The sequence below is a fragment of the Mesoplodon mirus genome, assembly GCF_964341445.2.
Source record: "Mesoplodon mirus genome assembly, chromosome: 3".
In the NCBI taxonomy this organism is placed as follows: domain Eukaryota; kingdom Metazoa; phylum Chordata; class Mammalia; order Artiodactyla; family Ziphiidae; genus Mesoplodon; species Mesoplodon mirus.
This window is the reverse complement of record NC_138978.1, coordinates 59,454,740-59,471,378: the sequence shown is the minus strand read 5'-3', so window position 1 is coordinate 59,471,378 and position 16,639 is coordinate 59,454,740. Positions and strand designations below refer to the sequence as shown.

Sequence of the window (16,639 nt, the reverse complement as noted above, 5' to 3'; positions counted from 1 at the left end):
GCTCCTAAGGCTTCTGCTCAGAAGCGGCACCTTCATTTCTGTTCACAGTCCAGTGGCTAAAGCACATCACATACCCAAGCATGACGCCAATGGGGCAGAGATGTAAAATCCTCCTGAAAGGTGAATGGTTTGAACTTTAAAACAATCTCCCACATCGCCATCATGTCCAGTTCACCTTTCAGGGCCATGGAAACCTGGAGAACACGCTCCCCAGGCTCCTGTGTCAGCTGGCTTCTGACTGGCTGCAGCTAACAGAAGGCCCCTTTAGGAGACAGGAGAAGATGAGGTTGGGAGAAGCCAGGGCATTTGCCCCTCTCCCTGCCACCTGGAGCTTCTCCTGCAGAGGCTGTATTTCCTCCATGCCTCGAGCTCCCACCAGACAGGCCTGGGGGTTCTGCTTCTGCTGAGTAAGCCGGGACTCTAGGACTTTAGAGTCACGTATTCCACGTATTCTGATCCAGTCTCCTAATCTGTAGGATGTGATCTGTGTAGGATGTGATGATGGGATCTGCTCACATCATCCAGTTGTTTTAAGAATCAACTAAAGAAAGTCCATGAAAATATGTCAATAAAGTGCTGGAAAATAAGGAGCTTGGGGGTAAACAAAGTAAGGCAACATGATGAACAGACAAGAAAATGAGACTGGGGGTCATAACTCTTGGTTTCAGGGTCTCACTCTGCCACCAACTGTCGCCTTATCCAGCGAACACCATGTTCCTTGTTTTCCCCATCTACAAATTGGAGAAAACACTGTTGACAATGGGGTGGCTGCACAGTGGCATAAATGAGAATCTCTGTGAAGATGTGTATTTTGCCAAGTGTAAAAAGCTACAGAAATGTTAAAGGAACTCACTAGTTATAAGCGGGAAAAAAAAAAACTTTATTTCTATCAAATTAAAAAGTATGAATCAATCTTCAAGCAAGATAAAATCAATAACACAATTAACAGTTAAGAGAGCATGTACAGATTAGACTACAGGTTTAGAATCTTTGAATTAAGCACATACACCGAAATCAAGAGGGCCGACAACTTTCACACTGAGGAAAAGCACTGACTCATCGTAAACACACGACTTCTGGGAAAATGGAGCTGACATCTCACAGGACAGTAAACCAGAGACAAGTTGTCATTAGGTTAGAGAACTGATTTAAGCTCGAGAGGGATCATAGTGAAATGTCATTGTAACTCAGCAATTTCCCAAGATCTATTCATCTCAAAAACAAGAACATATAAAAATCAGTAGTATAAATTCTCATAAAACTAGAAAAGCCCTCTAAGCCCTGACACCCTGTAGCTTACATAAAGACTGAGTTTTTGTTTTTCTTCCCTTTATTCTTCTCTAAATTAAACACAAAACATTGTTTTTATTTAACACATTTCTGACTTTATATCCAAAGCTTTAAATGAAGAAAAGAAAGGTTTTATGAAATGAAGTTAGACACACATCAACCCCAGGGAGAATCTTTAAGGTGCGCTGCTCTTTGACATGTGTTTAAACAGGAAATCTTTTATTTCAAGAATTAACACTGTGCTTTCTGGAATAGCCTAATTATCACCAAAGAAGGAATGAATATTCTCTCTCTCTCTCTCTCTCTCTCTCTCTCACACACACACACACACACACACACACACAGCCCAATTTAGGGAATTCCCTGAAGCATACAGATAATGGCATTTATTTTGGCAAGAACTGTGCAATTTGTTAAAAGAAAGATAAGGTATGGCATTTCTCAACAATTGTAATTATGTCTCAACAGATGCAGGAAGCAGATTTTTCCTCATAGTTGTAATACAGCTTCATGGTTCCCCGACACCTGGGTCTTGCACATTTTTCATCTGGAAACCAGACTGGGTCTGTTATTTATGGCAAGGGATGATAACTTATGACCAGACCACATTCCCTTATTAAAAGAAGTCTCTGCTACTGGGTTCTTCTTTTGAAGCACCAAATAGACAAGGAGTACTGAAAATGGAGGGTAATAGAGAGAAAGCAATTCATGCTACGAATACAACTCTGTCTTATGAATTGCCTTTCTGGTAAAACTACTGCAGCGAGAAAAGATATCGTCTATTAAATGAAAAGAAATGAAATTCATCAGGTAGATACGAATGCCTCCCGAGATCCTGTGACCCAGCAGAGTACAGATGAGACACATGCCCTCTGTATATACAGTGTGCAACTACCACCAGGACCCACCCAGTGCCCATTTCCTGTCTCAGCACCAGAGCCAAAAGCAAGGATTCCAGGTGGGAGCAAATATACTGTTTTACCTATTCATGAGAACAGGGAGCTCGAACTACAGAAACGTACAAAAAAGGCCTTTATGAATTTCCTGATTAATCCCTATAGATAAAGGAAAAGGTTAAGTAGACAGGATTATTTCAATTTTTAAATACAAGGAGGCAAGATCATTGAGATAATACTATCTATTACATAGGGTCATTGTGGAGGATTTAATTACACAATGGATGCAGCACACTTAGCACCGAGTACCAATAAACAGTAACTACCAAGAATATGCTGATACCTTAACATATTTGGGAATCTGCTGACTTTATGATTTGGGCAAAGACACTCCCCACCCCCAGCAGATGGTAAGACCTCTTTAAACAAATAGCCAAAGTCAGATATTGAACTCAGGTCCCAGTGAACTAAATTTTACAAAAACCCTATTTATGGGTTTATAGAGGCATCTTTCTATCTAAATTTATCCTGTCAACAACTTAATAATGGCAGGAAAGGCCACACCATCATCTCTCTCCCAAGAATCCTCTGTCACCTATGCCTATTCTTACCTTTTCCCCTTCCCTACCAAAGAGAGGGGCACAGCCTGGGTGAAGCTGGGCTGCTGGAGGATGCCAGGAGTGACCCTGTGGAAGGAAGGTGAGACAGGAAGCCAATATCCCATTTCTGCCAGAACTGTGCATGATAAGCACTGCCACCACATCAGAGGGTGGGCAAAGGTATGGATTTGGCATTCAGGATCATGTTAATGTGTAATGTCATATGGGGAAGATAGTATGAAAGTCAAGGATGACCCTATATTAGGGGCTCAGTCACCATTTGTTCACCTGCTAGCCCTCTAGGGAAGATCAGTTACTACCAGGGCCTTGTCTCAGGGTGGGAGTGAGGGAGGGATTTGTTCTGATGTCAGGGAAGCAAAGGGAGTAGTGTCTGGTGAATTCGCAGGAGTCCAGGCCTGTGTGTGAGCACCACGGCTGGGGTGGCTCAAGCATCAAGGTCCCTTCAGGGGCACAATGCCATGGACACTGAAAGGGTAGGCGAAGACCATGAGCTTGCCTCTGCCACAGATTAGCCTGGACCCAAGCCTACTTTGACAGCCTTTCACTTTATTTATAAATGAGTAGTTATGGAGGATCAAGGGCTCAGACTCTCCTCTAGCAGCTTCCTTTGCTTAAGCAAAAGTCAAAAAAAAAAAAAAAAAAAAAAAGGGAACAGTCCCATACAGAGCTGAATGTCACCATAGTGAACTCCGCTATTTTTGACGTGAGGCCACTTGGAAATATAAGCAAAACCAAGCAGCTCAGTGCCCTGCCTTGCTTGGGACAGGACACAGGTAGTTAACATCCAGGAACAGAGTCAGGAAAACCTGGCTTTGAGTCCTGTCTACACTGTGCGCTGGCAGCAGGAGCCAGGGCAAGATGCTTTACTTTTCTGACCCTCGCCTTCTTTGTTTACAAACATGGAATCGTGCCTATCTCAAAGGATGCTGGAAAGAGTAAATGAGATGTTTGTAAGGGTCCTAAAACTGTACATAGCACTCAGTGGGCCTTCGATAAATGGTACCTATTCTATGCTTGCTTTAGTGTTAGAGTGTATTAAACACAGCAATATTTTCCAGTTCCAAGTAAGCGGGAAGCCGGTCAGGATAGTGGAAAGCAAACTGAACGCAGAGCCGGCTAGAATCACAGAAGGTGGGGCCACGTAGGAATCTTAGAAACCAGCCAAACTACTCTTTTTGCCTAACTGTAATGGAACCTCATGTGTGGCAGTAGAAGGAAAACTAAAGAAAGATATCCCTTTAATTTTACCTTTGTCAAAATATTTTCAAGAAAATTTTATTTTTTTTACAAAATCACTGAAGGAAAAAACTAGACTTTGTTGAAGGAAACCAGAAACAGATTTTTTAGGCCACTGAACATGAAACAAGCATCATCTTTCAAAGCCCACAGAAACAGTGTTTGGCTTTTATTGGTCTCACCTAGCAAAGGTGATTGCCCTCAACTGCAGGGCAACCTCAGAAACAGCACAGTGTTGAGACACACCGAGTGGCTCTGACACTGGCACTAAGCGTCTATTTTGCTGGAAAGGAGAAGGGAGGGAAGGATGGAGGAGCAGAGTGTATGGAATCAGGGGTCACCTAGGCCGTTTCCCATGCCTCTTTCAAAAACTCCACAGCCAGTGGTTACACTGGAACATCTGCTAAACATGGAGAGAAGTGAAGAAAGAGGTCTGAAGATTTTTCTGCTTCCAAAAAAGCACACACTTTCCTCTTCTGAATGATCCATATAATAACCGTAACTTTCTACTTTTCCCACTTTGTGGAAATTGTCTCCATGGCAGAAGCAACTTTCCTCATAGCAGACTTGTTTTTCTTTGCCCGATTCCCCAGGAAACCTGAGATGTATCTGCATGTCTGATTTTCACCCTATCCCCATCAACTGGCATTCAAACACAAGTCTTCTAAAAAGTCACTATCATGCACTGATGTTTCAAATACCTGAACTGGGCATTTTAAAGGCATCAACCTAAAAATTAAATAATCTTCTTTCACTTTGATTCAGAGGATAAGGAGGAAACTGGTCTGTGTTTCCACTAAGGTAGCCAAAGAACATTCACATGAAGGGACAAAGGGAGAGAGACTGGCAAGAGTGGGGGGCAGTATTTGTAAGGAAGATGTACGGCTACCGTACGGAATCCACGGGTCAGTGAATTGACTGTGGATTCACTGCGACATCTTCGGAAAATAAATAGTGTGTTTCAACACCAACTATGCTGAAATAGGCTTCTTTTGTTTTCTCACCAGTATGAAGAGTTAGACAAAAGTCACTCCCAGGAATAGTAAAGGACCCTCCCTGGGGACAATCACGATGCATGAAGAGGAATATCTATTTTTAAGGCAACAGGAATAAATTTCATTGTCCTTCCCAGAGGAGAGCAAGAATTATAAAAGATGGCCACCAAGTCTGGAAACCAGGCAAATCCTTAAATAAATGGTTTACTGATACTACATTTCAGTGAATGACAAAATGGTATGATCTATATTTCTAGACTTAATAGCCACCCTATAGAAAGCATCTTTGGAATAGAATAAAAAATTACCATTTTTGTCAAATCCCATAATCGTAAACCTGTCATCATTAGTCTAGGCATGGCTAGTGCAACGTTTTCCTCAACCCCACAGGCTCCATTCCCTTCACCAACTATTTATAATATGCTTGGGTCACTCACAGGAGAAAAACACTGTCAGCATCAATATTTAGCAGCATTTTCAAAATACATTTTTTTTGTCTTGACTAAAAAGCTAAACTATTCATTTAGTCCAGTAATTCCATATGGTCTTATTTACTTCCATACATAAGATATGATATGATCTTTTAACATTTATGGAGGTGAATAGTTGCCAGTTTTTGAGGGTTCCCTAAAGACTCTGAGGGTTTTATTTTGCCACAATAAAAGAAAGGAGCAGTGTCAACCCATGAGAGTCAGACCAGCAGTTTAAATAGACCCTCCACATAGCTCAGTTCCTAGTTCATAAAGAGATTCAACACAGTCCCCTAGCTCTCAGCTCTTAGAAAGGAATTTGAGAGGGATAAAAGCAGTAACAATCTGTATTACTTAATAGTCTAGGAAGAGAGAAAACAGATGTCTAATAAAAGTAGTAAAAGCCAAATCCTTTCATTCCAGGATGACTGGAAAGGAGAGATTCTATGGAGTATGGATGCAGAGAGAAGGCGTCATTCCTAAGAGAAAAAATGAATTGTGGAGAGTGACTCAAGGCCAGAGAAGGAACCACCGAGAACTTAGCTTCAATCTCACTGTCACCAGGAGGGCACATACCAGAGAACCTGGGACAAAGGCAGCTATAGCCCTTGGTATTCTCAGGCCTCCTGGTGCTATGGTTCAACAGCCTTTGGGGGCTGGGGAGAACCAGGGACCACCACCATCACATGTGAAAAGGCCACTACGGCAACAACATGGCTGTCGAAAATCAGCTAGAGCTTGGGTTATACACCACTTGAAATCCAGCCTGTACTTGCTTTCTTTCTTGTGAAGGACTTGAGACATGTGCAGGGACATCTTAAACATGTGCAGGTAGCCCCTCTTTGAGAAAGGCAGAGAAGAGCCTCTTCATTAACTCTTTCTATTCATTAGTTTTCATAGCAGTTCACCATTTAAACTAGAAAAGATGCTGCAAGCTATCTCAGCTAGCTGCTAATTGGGACATGGCACCAACACTACACATACAATTGAATGGATGACCATATCTTCCTGGTTCTTCCACTGGACGGGCTCAGTAGGCTTCTTTGGACTGAATAGGTGTGATCTTGTTCGAGAAAAGTGTGTAAACATAGGGCCAGATTTTGTTAGTCTCCGTTCCGGAAAATTGGTGGAGTACTCCTCGGCTCCTGAAAAACAAGTCCAACATACAAAGCATTTTAGGTTTCCTTCTGACATGATATTAGAGCAGAAGAAGATCCTGGGCATAATGTAAGCACAATCTCATTGTCTATATCACACATCACTGAGCGCCAAAACAGCCCCTACAAATGTATCAACACGCCCACTAATTCTGGCAAGCTTGCCATCGTGACACCTTTTCTTCTCCCCTTTAAAAACATATTAAAGGGCCTCCCTGGTGGCGCAGTGGTTGAGAGTCTGCCTGCCGATGCAGGGGATACGGGTTCGTGCCCCGGTCCGGGAGGATCCCATATGCCGCGGAGCGGTTGGGCCCGTGAGCCATGGCCGCTGAGCCTGCGCATCCGGGGCCTGTGCTCCGCAACGGGAGAGGCCACAACAGTGAGAGGCCCGCATACTGCAAAAAAAAAAAAAAAAAAAAAAAAAACAAAACATATTAAAGGGGACTTCCCTGGTGGTCCAGTGGTTAAGACTTCGCCTTCCAATGCTGGGGGGTGCGGGTCTGATCCCTGGTCAGGGAGCTAAGATCCCACATGCTTCGAGGCACAAAAACCAAAACATAAAACAGAAGCAATATTGTAACAAATTCAATAAAGACTTTAAAAATGGTCCACATCAAAAACAAAGAAAACCTTAAAAAAATAAATTCATATCAAAGAATAACATTATAGGGACAACCCCAAATCTGCCTCAATATACACATTAAAAAGCAAATCACTGACAATCCTTGCTACTCTAAAACCTTTATTACTTATAACAATAGATCATGAAATACAAGATGTGTCCTAATAATATGATCAGAAATGTCATATCTACAGGGTTGCTAACTTATTTGGGGGGTACAAGGTCAGAAATTGATTATAGCAGAGGCTGTACACTGCTGTCCTGAATGCAGTCCACATATAGGGTTTGTTTGGCTTCCATGCGGTTAAACTTTTTTTAACCTGTTGCCAATATAAAAACTGGGGAGAGCCGGTGCACCACTGACATCTCCGCCGCTGACTTGTTTCAGGTAGGCAGGGGTGGAAGGCCCGCGAGTTGGTCATAATGGCAGGCGAAGAAATTAATGAAGACTATCCTGTAGAAATTCATGGTATTTATCAACGTTTGAGAATTCCATTGGTGCTGTGGATGAGATGCTGAAGACCATGACGTCTGTTTCTAGAAATGAGTTGGGTTGTTGCAGAAGTTGGACCCATTTGAACAAGCGAGAAGTGGATTTAGTTTCTACTTACACATTAAATTCAGTGTTTTGGGTTTATTTGGCAACTCAGGGAATCAATCCTAAGGAACATCCAGTAAAGCAAGAATTAGAAAGAATCAGAGTATACATGAACAGAGTCAAGGAAATAACAGACAAGAAAAAGGCTGGCAAGCTGGACAGGGGGGGTGGCTTCAAGATTTGTAAAAAACGCCCTCTGGGAACCAAAACCTAAAAATGCATCAACGTTGCCAATAAAGGAAAAAGTAAAAATTAACCTTTTGGTTTTGATGTACACATGTTCAAAAAGTACATAATTTTTATTGTTTTCCACAAAATAGATGATGATTATGTGGCAATGTAAGGTTTAAATGTATTCCTTATTGAATTCATATATAAAATTTGCATTTTAAATCTGTAATGCTAAATACTTTTTTCCCCCGAAAGATTAAGTTATCTTTAGAGATTTTCCTATAGAACACTATGAGGTTTTTAACATTGTGGTATATTTTATATTTATAGTTTACCATCTCTTGACTAGACTCATTTCTTTATACAGGTCAATCTTTCAAGTGCCTTTTTATAAGCAACTATGAAATTTATGTTAAATGCTCTTTGTAAACATTTGTCTATTTCTGATGAATAATGATTTTATGAAGTATGCTGAAGTTATAAACATGTCCATTTTCACTATATAAAATTAAGAAAGCATGAAATGAGTTAAATGTCCTTTTTCTCTGTGTAGTTATTTCATTATGCTTTCATGGTTTTGGGAATCACTGCTTTTTGTGATATTTGAAGTATGAAATTAAGACTTTAAGGTTAGTCTTTAATTCTTGGCACTTTGCCAGTACGTCCCATTTAAAGTAAAATATATTCTCATTTATTTTAGATGGGAAATGAGGTTGTATAATGATGGCTGAATTTTGGCATAATGGCTATACCCTATCAATAAAGCTGTAAATTTGTGTAAAAAAATAAAAAATTTGAAAAAAAAAATAAAAATAAAAATTGGGATTTTCTTCCACAGAGAGAGCCTGATTTCTGCTTCTCTTGAAAAACAGGGATCACTGGTCACACTGAGCCTGAGTGTTCCTGGGGTGATAATTGGCTGGAGAAACAGAGGAAGCTGTCCAGTTCAACTGTCACTCAACAGCCCAGCTTGACAAGTCCCCCACAAGGTTTGACACTCATTTCCAATAACTGCCTGGCCTCTGTAGCCATGTGAATTTGCAATCTGCAGTTTTAGCTCTTCTTTGTTTAAACACCCTCCAGACATGTCAGGGCCAAAAGTCACTTCTAATCTTCTATCCAAGTCAGATATTTACATATGGGAGTATCAAAATGTAAGCCATTATTTCAGTCCCTTAAGAGAAAAATGAAAAGTCTAGATGCAGTTTTACAGTCAAGCAGACAGAGATGATCAGGTTTCGGTCCTTATAAGAGTTTCAGCATAAAAATACCAGGCATTCTCTCCCACATACAATGCCAGCATTTCATCTGACTTTCATCTGAGAGGTACTGGGCCTTTTGGGTTTATCAAGCTTAAAGAAACACTACCCCACTGCAGCCCAATGTCCTTCCCATGAGGAGTCACACCTTTCTGGTTGGCCATCTGCCATGGAAACACTGAAGCACACTCACTTGTATAATTCAATGACTGGTTTGGCCACATCCTTGTACTGTCTAAGTCTGGCAGCAACTGCTTCAGGTTTGTCATCCTCCTGCTGTACCAATGGTTCACCAGTGATGTCATCGATCCCCTACAAATACCAGAGAAACCAGTTAGTATGGCCAACAGTTGGGCTATTCCATAGGTTAAATAAAACTTTCCTGGGGCTTCCCTGGTGGCGCAGTGGTTGAGAGTCCGCCTGCCGATGCAGGGGACACGGGTTCGTGCCCTGGTCCGGGAAGATCCCACATGCCGCGGAGCGGCTGGGCCCGTGAGCCATGGCCGCTGAGCCTGCGCGTCTGGAGCCTGTGCTCCGCAACGGGAGAGGCCACAACAGTGAGAGGCCCGCGTACCGCCAAAAAAAAAAAAAAAAGAAAAAAATTTCCTGGGCAAAACCATATTATTTACCTTTGATTCCTACCCCGTGGTGATTTAGGCCTGGGGTACAATAGTAATGGTAAAGGTAGTTGAAAAAGAAATAGCGTTCATAACAATATGTTAAGCTGTTTTCATAAGAGCTGACATTAAATCTTTATTAACTTCTCAGGTCTTTCCAAACATGTTCCAGTGGTTCTGATAAATGATACCTTCAACTCACAGTTCAAAATTCCATGCTGTCTCCCCCAACACCAAACAGCCATTAGACAATGTCACTCTAGCCCTCTAAATATTCCTAAAACTAGCTGCCTTTCTAAAGCCTGAGTTCATAATATGGAAAATAAGTATCTCAAAGAACCAAACGGTTTCCTTAGGGAAAACACTTAATTGAGGAGGAGGTATTTCAGTCCTGTCTCTGCTAGCTTTCAAATTCTGTCACGTAGCTCTTCTGAGATTAAACTTACTCAGGTTATTTTACTAAATTAAATAATGACATCTGAAGGTAGAATAGGCATGAATCATTATACCCATGATAATCAGGAACAAACATTCTGAGAACTGAAAAACTGCAATTTTAGAAAATTTGATTTTCAATATATTTTAACTTCAGGAGCCATACCACCTACTTACAAATAGCAAAATGGACACATGAGAATTTTGTCACCCATGTCCATGGCTATTGCCTACCAGGGGAGAGAGTAACAAGAAATAAATCTGTCAAAAGGTAGGCTAAAGCAGAATCAAAAGGCTCAGGCGGGGCCTCCCTGGTGGCGCAGTGGTTGAGAGTCCGCCTGCCGATGCAGGGGATACGGGTTCGTGCCCCGGTCTGGGAGGATCCCATATGCCGCGGAGCGGCTGGGCCCGTGAGCCACGGCCGCTGGGCCTGCGCATCCGGAGCCTGTGCTCCGCAACGGGAGAGGCCACAACAGTGAGAGGCCCGCGTACCGCAAAAAAAAAGAAAAAAAAAAAAAAAAAAAAAAAAAAGGCTCAGGCAACTCAACGGGATAGTCTGAAACTGGCTGTAAGTTTGAAATTCACTAAAATTTTATTATAGCTCAGGGCCTTAGGTACATAACTTACACTTAGGATTTATTGGTGAGCCACAATTATCACATGGGTGTTCCAGGGCTGTTACCCTAACAAAACATGAGAGATGGGCATGGGAGAAAGCTGTACGTCACCTATAGTTCCCTCTCCTTTATTTTACTTACTGCTGCAAAGTTCAGAAGCCATTTCCAGGACTTCAGAGCAACAGGAGATAACAACAACTGCTTCCCGAAAGAGCAGAATAGGACATCAGAATCTCTCCTGGGGCAGCTTGGCCACAACAGCTGGCTGACTTAGCCCAGAGTAGCACTTTTACTGCTATCTTTGGAAATAGCACTGTAATTGCAGGTGTTCTTTTAGGGATACGCAGTCTTTAGAAGGCAACTCAGTGTTAAAGCTTCTCAAGTTTTGGGAGAGTCTGCATCAGCAGGTCTAGGCAGAGCCAAAATATGAAGCTTTTGTGTTCGACTCCAATGCAAGTTCAGAACCCTATTTTCCTCCCTATACATTTTTTTTCCCCATACTAGCTTTTGGGGATGGAATGGAGGAAGGGCTCTAATAAAGGACTTCCAGAACTACTTACATTTTAAAAAGAAGACTTGAAAAGGAGACCAGTGCTTAGCCCAAATGAAAAAGACTCATCAGGACTTAATGAAGACTTACAGAGCCAGGAAGGCATCCTTAACCCCTTGAAGTAGTTCTCTATAGTTATTACTGACTCTATCTATATTCAAGTCTAGCCTATTCCATAAACATTAACACAATAAGACACAATAGCCACCCCTTCCACATTTGGATAAGAACAAGTAATAGTATCTACCACCAAATAACTGCAGAATTATCAGATTGAACTAATTCATTTTATTTTATTTTTTTATTTTTTTTTTTTTTTGCGGTATGCGGGCCTCTCACTGTTGTGGCCTCTCCCGTTGCGGAGCACAGGCTCCGGACGGGCAGGCCCAGCGGCCACGGCTCACGGGCCCAGCCGCTCCGCGGCATATGGGATCCTCCCAGACCGGGGCACGAACCCGTATCCCCTGCATCGGCAGGCGGACTCTCAACCACTGCGCCACCAGGGAGGCCCTGAACTAATTCATGTCTTTAACAGAAAGAACAGTTACTCTTTAAATGAATTTGTCAAAAGTTTCTTTAAACATATACCTTTACATGTATTTAATCTTATGCCGATGCATAGATGTTATATTTTGAACTTTTTTTGCTGTATACGGGCCTCTCACCGTTGCGGCCCCTCCCATTGCGGAGCTCAGGTTCTGGACGCGCAGGCTCAGGGGCCACGGCTCACAGGCCCAGCCGCTCCGTGGCATGTGGGATCCTCCCAGACCGGGGCACGAACCTGTGTCCCCTGCCTCGGCAGGTGGACTCTCAACCACTGCGCCACCAGGGAAGCCTGAACTTCTTTTTAAGGGCAATCTTTCATGCCTTTAGTCCTCTAGTCCCTCCTCCACACTCCCACCACTCACATGACCCCACTCACTCTAACCCTGTTCCTTATTCTGTCCCAGCCTCAACCATTGGCCAGCCCAGGATAGTTCCTTTATATCTTTATCACTACTCCTATGAAGCTAGAGAGCACTTATAGACGTGTAAACAGATATACATAAAGAACAGTGGTCACAGGGAATTCCCTGGCAGTCCAGTGGTTAGGACTCTGTGCTTTCACTGCTGAGGGGTGGGTTCAATCTCTGTTTGGGGAACTAAGATCCCACAAGCCGTGCAGCGCAAGCCAAAAAAAAAAGAAGAAGAAGAAGGGCGGTCACGGTTTTAGAAAAATGTAATCATTCTGCTATTTGCTTTTCTCATTCAACAGTACCCAGGGGAAATATTTCTCCGGGCCAAAGAATGTACTACTATGTCTCTCTTTTTTTTTTTTTAACCTTATACATGATTTTCCAAAATGTGGATATTCTCAAATTTATTTAATCATCCACATAGATGAATATTCGTTTTCTTTTCAAGTTTTGTTTTATTTTCCCCACTACAAACAACATGGAAATAAGCCTCATCATGTACATGACCTGACCTGAAAGTGCTTACATTTCCATAGACTGTACTCCCAGAAGTGGGTTGAGTGAAATATGTATTTAAAAGTTTTAATGTAGGTTGCTCGGTTGCTCTTCTAAAAGACTGTTAATATTTCATATACCTAATACAGGTAAGAATATCATTTTCCCAGATCCCAACCAGCAATAAATGTTGTAAACGTTAATTTACATCCCTTCACTACTAGTGAATGAGAATTTTAAAATATTTGCTGGCTATGTATATTTGCTCTTTTTGGAACAGCCTATTCATATCGTTCCCCCACTTTTCAACTGAAATGTTTTACCTCTTTCTTGTCAATATGCGAAAGTATTTTGTATATTCTTACATGTACATGAGGCGGGTTGAAGTCCAGGTTATATACCCTCCCACTAGGAGGGTGAATCCAGCGTCGGCTGAGACGATCTTTGAGCGTTTCAAATGGAATGTTCAAAGTGATCACTAGGTCCAGGTCACATATTTTGTCCAAGGCTTCGGCCTGAACTAATGTTCTAGGAAAACCTAAATGCCAAAACAAAACACATCAAATGTGAGACACTTCCCAATTCAATTAGTTGTTGAAATATTTTCAGAGACAGAATAATCAAATCTGCACATACACTACCCAGAAAGGAGATTTAATCAGGAATTTATATCTACGTCTATAAATTTAATACTAGAAGAAAATATGCTACTTTACAACCTAGCTTTAGCATTTGGAATATGAAAGGTTAAGGAGTCACATGATAAAAGCAATAAGTGCTAAACATCACTAGGCTAGTCCCAGCTCTAGTCTCAGCTCTGCTCTTAACTACCTGTGTGACCTTGGGCAAGTTATAACACCTCCATTTCTTCTTCTGTTAAAGAATCAAAGGGGCAAATTTTATTTGTGTCCTTTTAGTTCTAACAGCGTATGAGCATATTATTCTTAGGATACCTCTATATATACACACAAATATTTTTTAAGTCTAAATCAATTAAAGTAGGATCCTTCACTCAGACCTTCATTTGAGCCTGCACCTTAGTAACAAGGTGGGCAAAATTCCAATCTCAAAAAGAACTGGTGCTTTTGAAACTATCTGGATACTGCAAAACTTATAAATTCACCCTACTTTTCTAAATGTTGGAAAATAAACTGCAAATGAAATTTGGACTCATGGGCATCATTTTCTTTTTTGCAGTTAGTTGACCCCAAATTTTATATATATATATTTCCCCTCCCCGCTCCCCAGGGATTGACCTGCTTTAAATGTAACCCCAGGTTTGGCTGGGATGGTACACAGTAGTATCTTGTTCCTAAATAGTTTGTCAAGTTGGTCTGTTTTGTTAAAAACCTTACTGTATCCAATTATCACTTTTTAAAAAAATGTCCTTTAAATCTTAGTTAGGTAAAAGAGCTGGGTGGATGGATAGCAGGAAAGAAAGTATCATAGGAGGTGTAATATTCAGAAGACAAACTTAAATCACTTCAGATAAGGAAACCAGACCATCTGCACCCTTTCATCATTGGAAGTATCAAGAAGACATTGTAAAGATGGCTCTTCATGGCCCTAAAACACTTACCAAAGAACTCCTTTTCCTATTACAGCAAGTCAGTTATTCAAACATGAATGTGCTGCCCTCTGTGTTGAAATCTCCAAGTCGTTTGAATGCCAAGGTGATTTCAGAGTGTTTGTTGCATTCAATGTGACAAAACCCACCCAACGCTGTCTCTATGAGTCTCTATGCCCCCGCTCCAGGTACCAACCTCTGCTCCCTTCAATGCCTTCCTTATTGTCTGTGAGGCCAGGCCCTTTCCTCCAAAGCCCATTCCTCCCAGGGTCCTCATCCATCATCATCTGCACACAGAAATAGGCCCCTCTTCTCCTCCTCTCCATACACCAGGACTCTGGATATTTCTGATTTTCCTTGGTCTTCCATGTTCCCCAGCTGCAACCTAACTCACCTGTTCCCACAACTTCACCTTTGGGCAACCCATGACACCATTTTCCTTATCTACACTTCCATAATTTATTCTTCTTTTGTTCAGTATCACATGACATGATGCCCAAGGTTGACTTTGGCCACATCAACTTACTTTCAGTACTGTTCTCTTCACTAGCTCTTTTCTATCTTTGTAGTGTCAGATACCTCTGCCTCAGGGCCTTTGCATTTGCTGTCCTCTGCCTAAAATGTTCTTCCTGCAGGTCTCTGAATATGACTCCTTATCATTTGAGATATATGCATAAATGTAACTTCCTCAGGGAGACTTCTTACACTAGTATACTTAAAATAGTCCCATTCCCCTTACACTATCTATCTCATTACTCTTTATTTTCTATTATTTATTACATGAATAATTTCCAAGTATTTATGCTTATTTTCTATCCCTATCTCACTCTGGGAAAAGGGACTTTTTCTGTCTTGATCATTGTTATACCCTTCAGCTCCTAAAAAATTAACACAGATGAGCAACTTAGTATAGGGCCTTGTAGCTATTTCCAAAGTTTATGCCCTGATGAACTTGCTTACAGTACTTTGTATCTAAGTGTCTTTGCAAGTTCCATCAGAAATTATCCATTCCCTGTATCTTACTAAACTCAACATCTGGTTTGCAGTCCAATGTAAGCCCTGGTCACAGTAAGTACAGAAATGAGAAAAAACATTTAGGAATTTTATAGCAATTCCACAGAGTAATTTTAACTCTGTTGAATCTAAAATTTGGGCTTGAATTTATTGGGGTTTTTTCCTTTTAATTTTTCCAGTAATTTGTATTTGGCAAAAAAGATTGCTCTGCAGTGGATTGGGGAAACAAATAAAACTGGATTTTCGCTACAGATAGTTTGTTCTAGGCTTCCCCTGGAGCTTCTTTTCTAATTTCTCCAGTAAGGGAAATTATCCAATGGCCCAAGTTTCTAAATTTTGGTGTTGTTTATTGCAGAATCTCTTAAGAGATTAAGTGGCATCTCTTTGCAAAGGGATACAAGAACAGAGAGACCCAAACCCAAGGCACATTTCAACTCTATTCTTATGACAAGGAAAGACAGAGTCAGTTCAAACAGAGGTGAGGAGAGGCTTATCTTGCAGAGCACATCTAAGTTCATTGGCTATCATGTGCCCAACCTAAGCTAAACACATGCTTCCACCAGGCAAAAGAGCTGTTCCAACATTAAGCTAGCATCAGAAGAAACTGCTTTCACATCCTCATTTGCTGTCCTCTTGTGATCTCTCTTGCATTCAGGCTGGCTTCATCAGAGAAATAGGTATTTCTAATCTTGCAGCCTAGGCTCTTGTGCCAATAGCCACTCGGCTGTATCCCCTCCTTCCTCCCACACTGGCTAAGCATACCCTTCACATAAAGGCACCCGCGTGTTGGGAGATTATGCTTGGAAGTATGTTCAGGGTGCTTCTGCGATAGGAACTGAAATACAGTATCTTCAAAATAGAAAACAATATAGCCTTTAAATAAACTAACTAGATTTTTTTCAAATCTCAACATAATTTCTGTCAGATCAGATTATGACTGCTTGGTATCTGGGGAAGTAAAAGGTCAAATCGTACCTGCCTAAGATCAAGTACAATGTAGACACCTTGGCCTTAGCTCTGGAAGGCAGCAACGCCTGGTACACAGTGGGCAAACACTAGGGTAGTTGTCTTCTA

At 41.5% G+C, this 16,639-nt stretch overlaps 1 protein-coding gene and 1 pseudogene across 5 annotated transcripts in view; one reads left to right on the top strand and one right to left on the bottom strand.

Annotated features, from left to right (window-relative positions):
• Window positions 1-1,707: 1,707 nt before the first annotated feature.
• The window catches only part of AK4 (adenylate kinase 4), a gene marked incomplete at its 3' end in the record, with an annotated part of 76,372 nt that continues 61,440 nt past the window's right edge, over window positions 1,708-16,639 (bottom strand). For 3 of the 4 annotated variants that reach the window (XM_082612662.1, XM_082612660.1, XM_082612659.1), the window contains 3 exons: window positions 13,350-13,522; window positions 9,508-9,626; window positions 1,708-6,652 (listed from right to left, as the gene is read on the bottom strand). In XM_082612662.1, coding sequence (XP_082468788.1) covers window positions 6,538-6,652; window positions 9,508-9,626; window positions 13,350-13,522 — 407 coding nt within the window. Of the gene's footprint in view, window positions 6,653-9,503; window positions 9,627-13,349; window positions 13,523-16,639 lie in introns of those variants that run through there. The other variant, XM_082612661.1, reaches the window with a different exon arrangement.
• On the top strand, window positions 7,635-8,140 carry LOC309800598 (nuclear nucleic acid-binding protein C1D-like; annotated as a pseudogene). Its single transcript has one exon. The product of its transcript is annotated as a nuclear nucleic acid-binding protein C1D-like (transcript).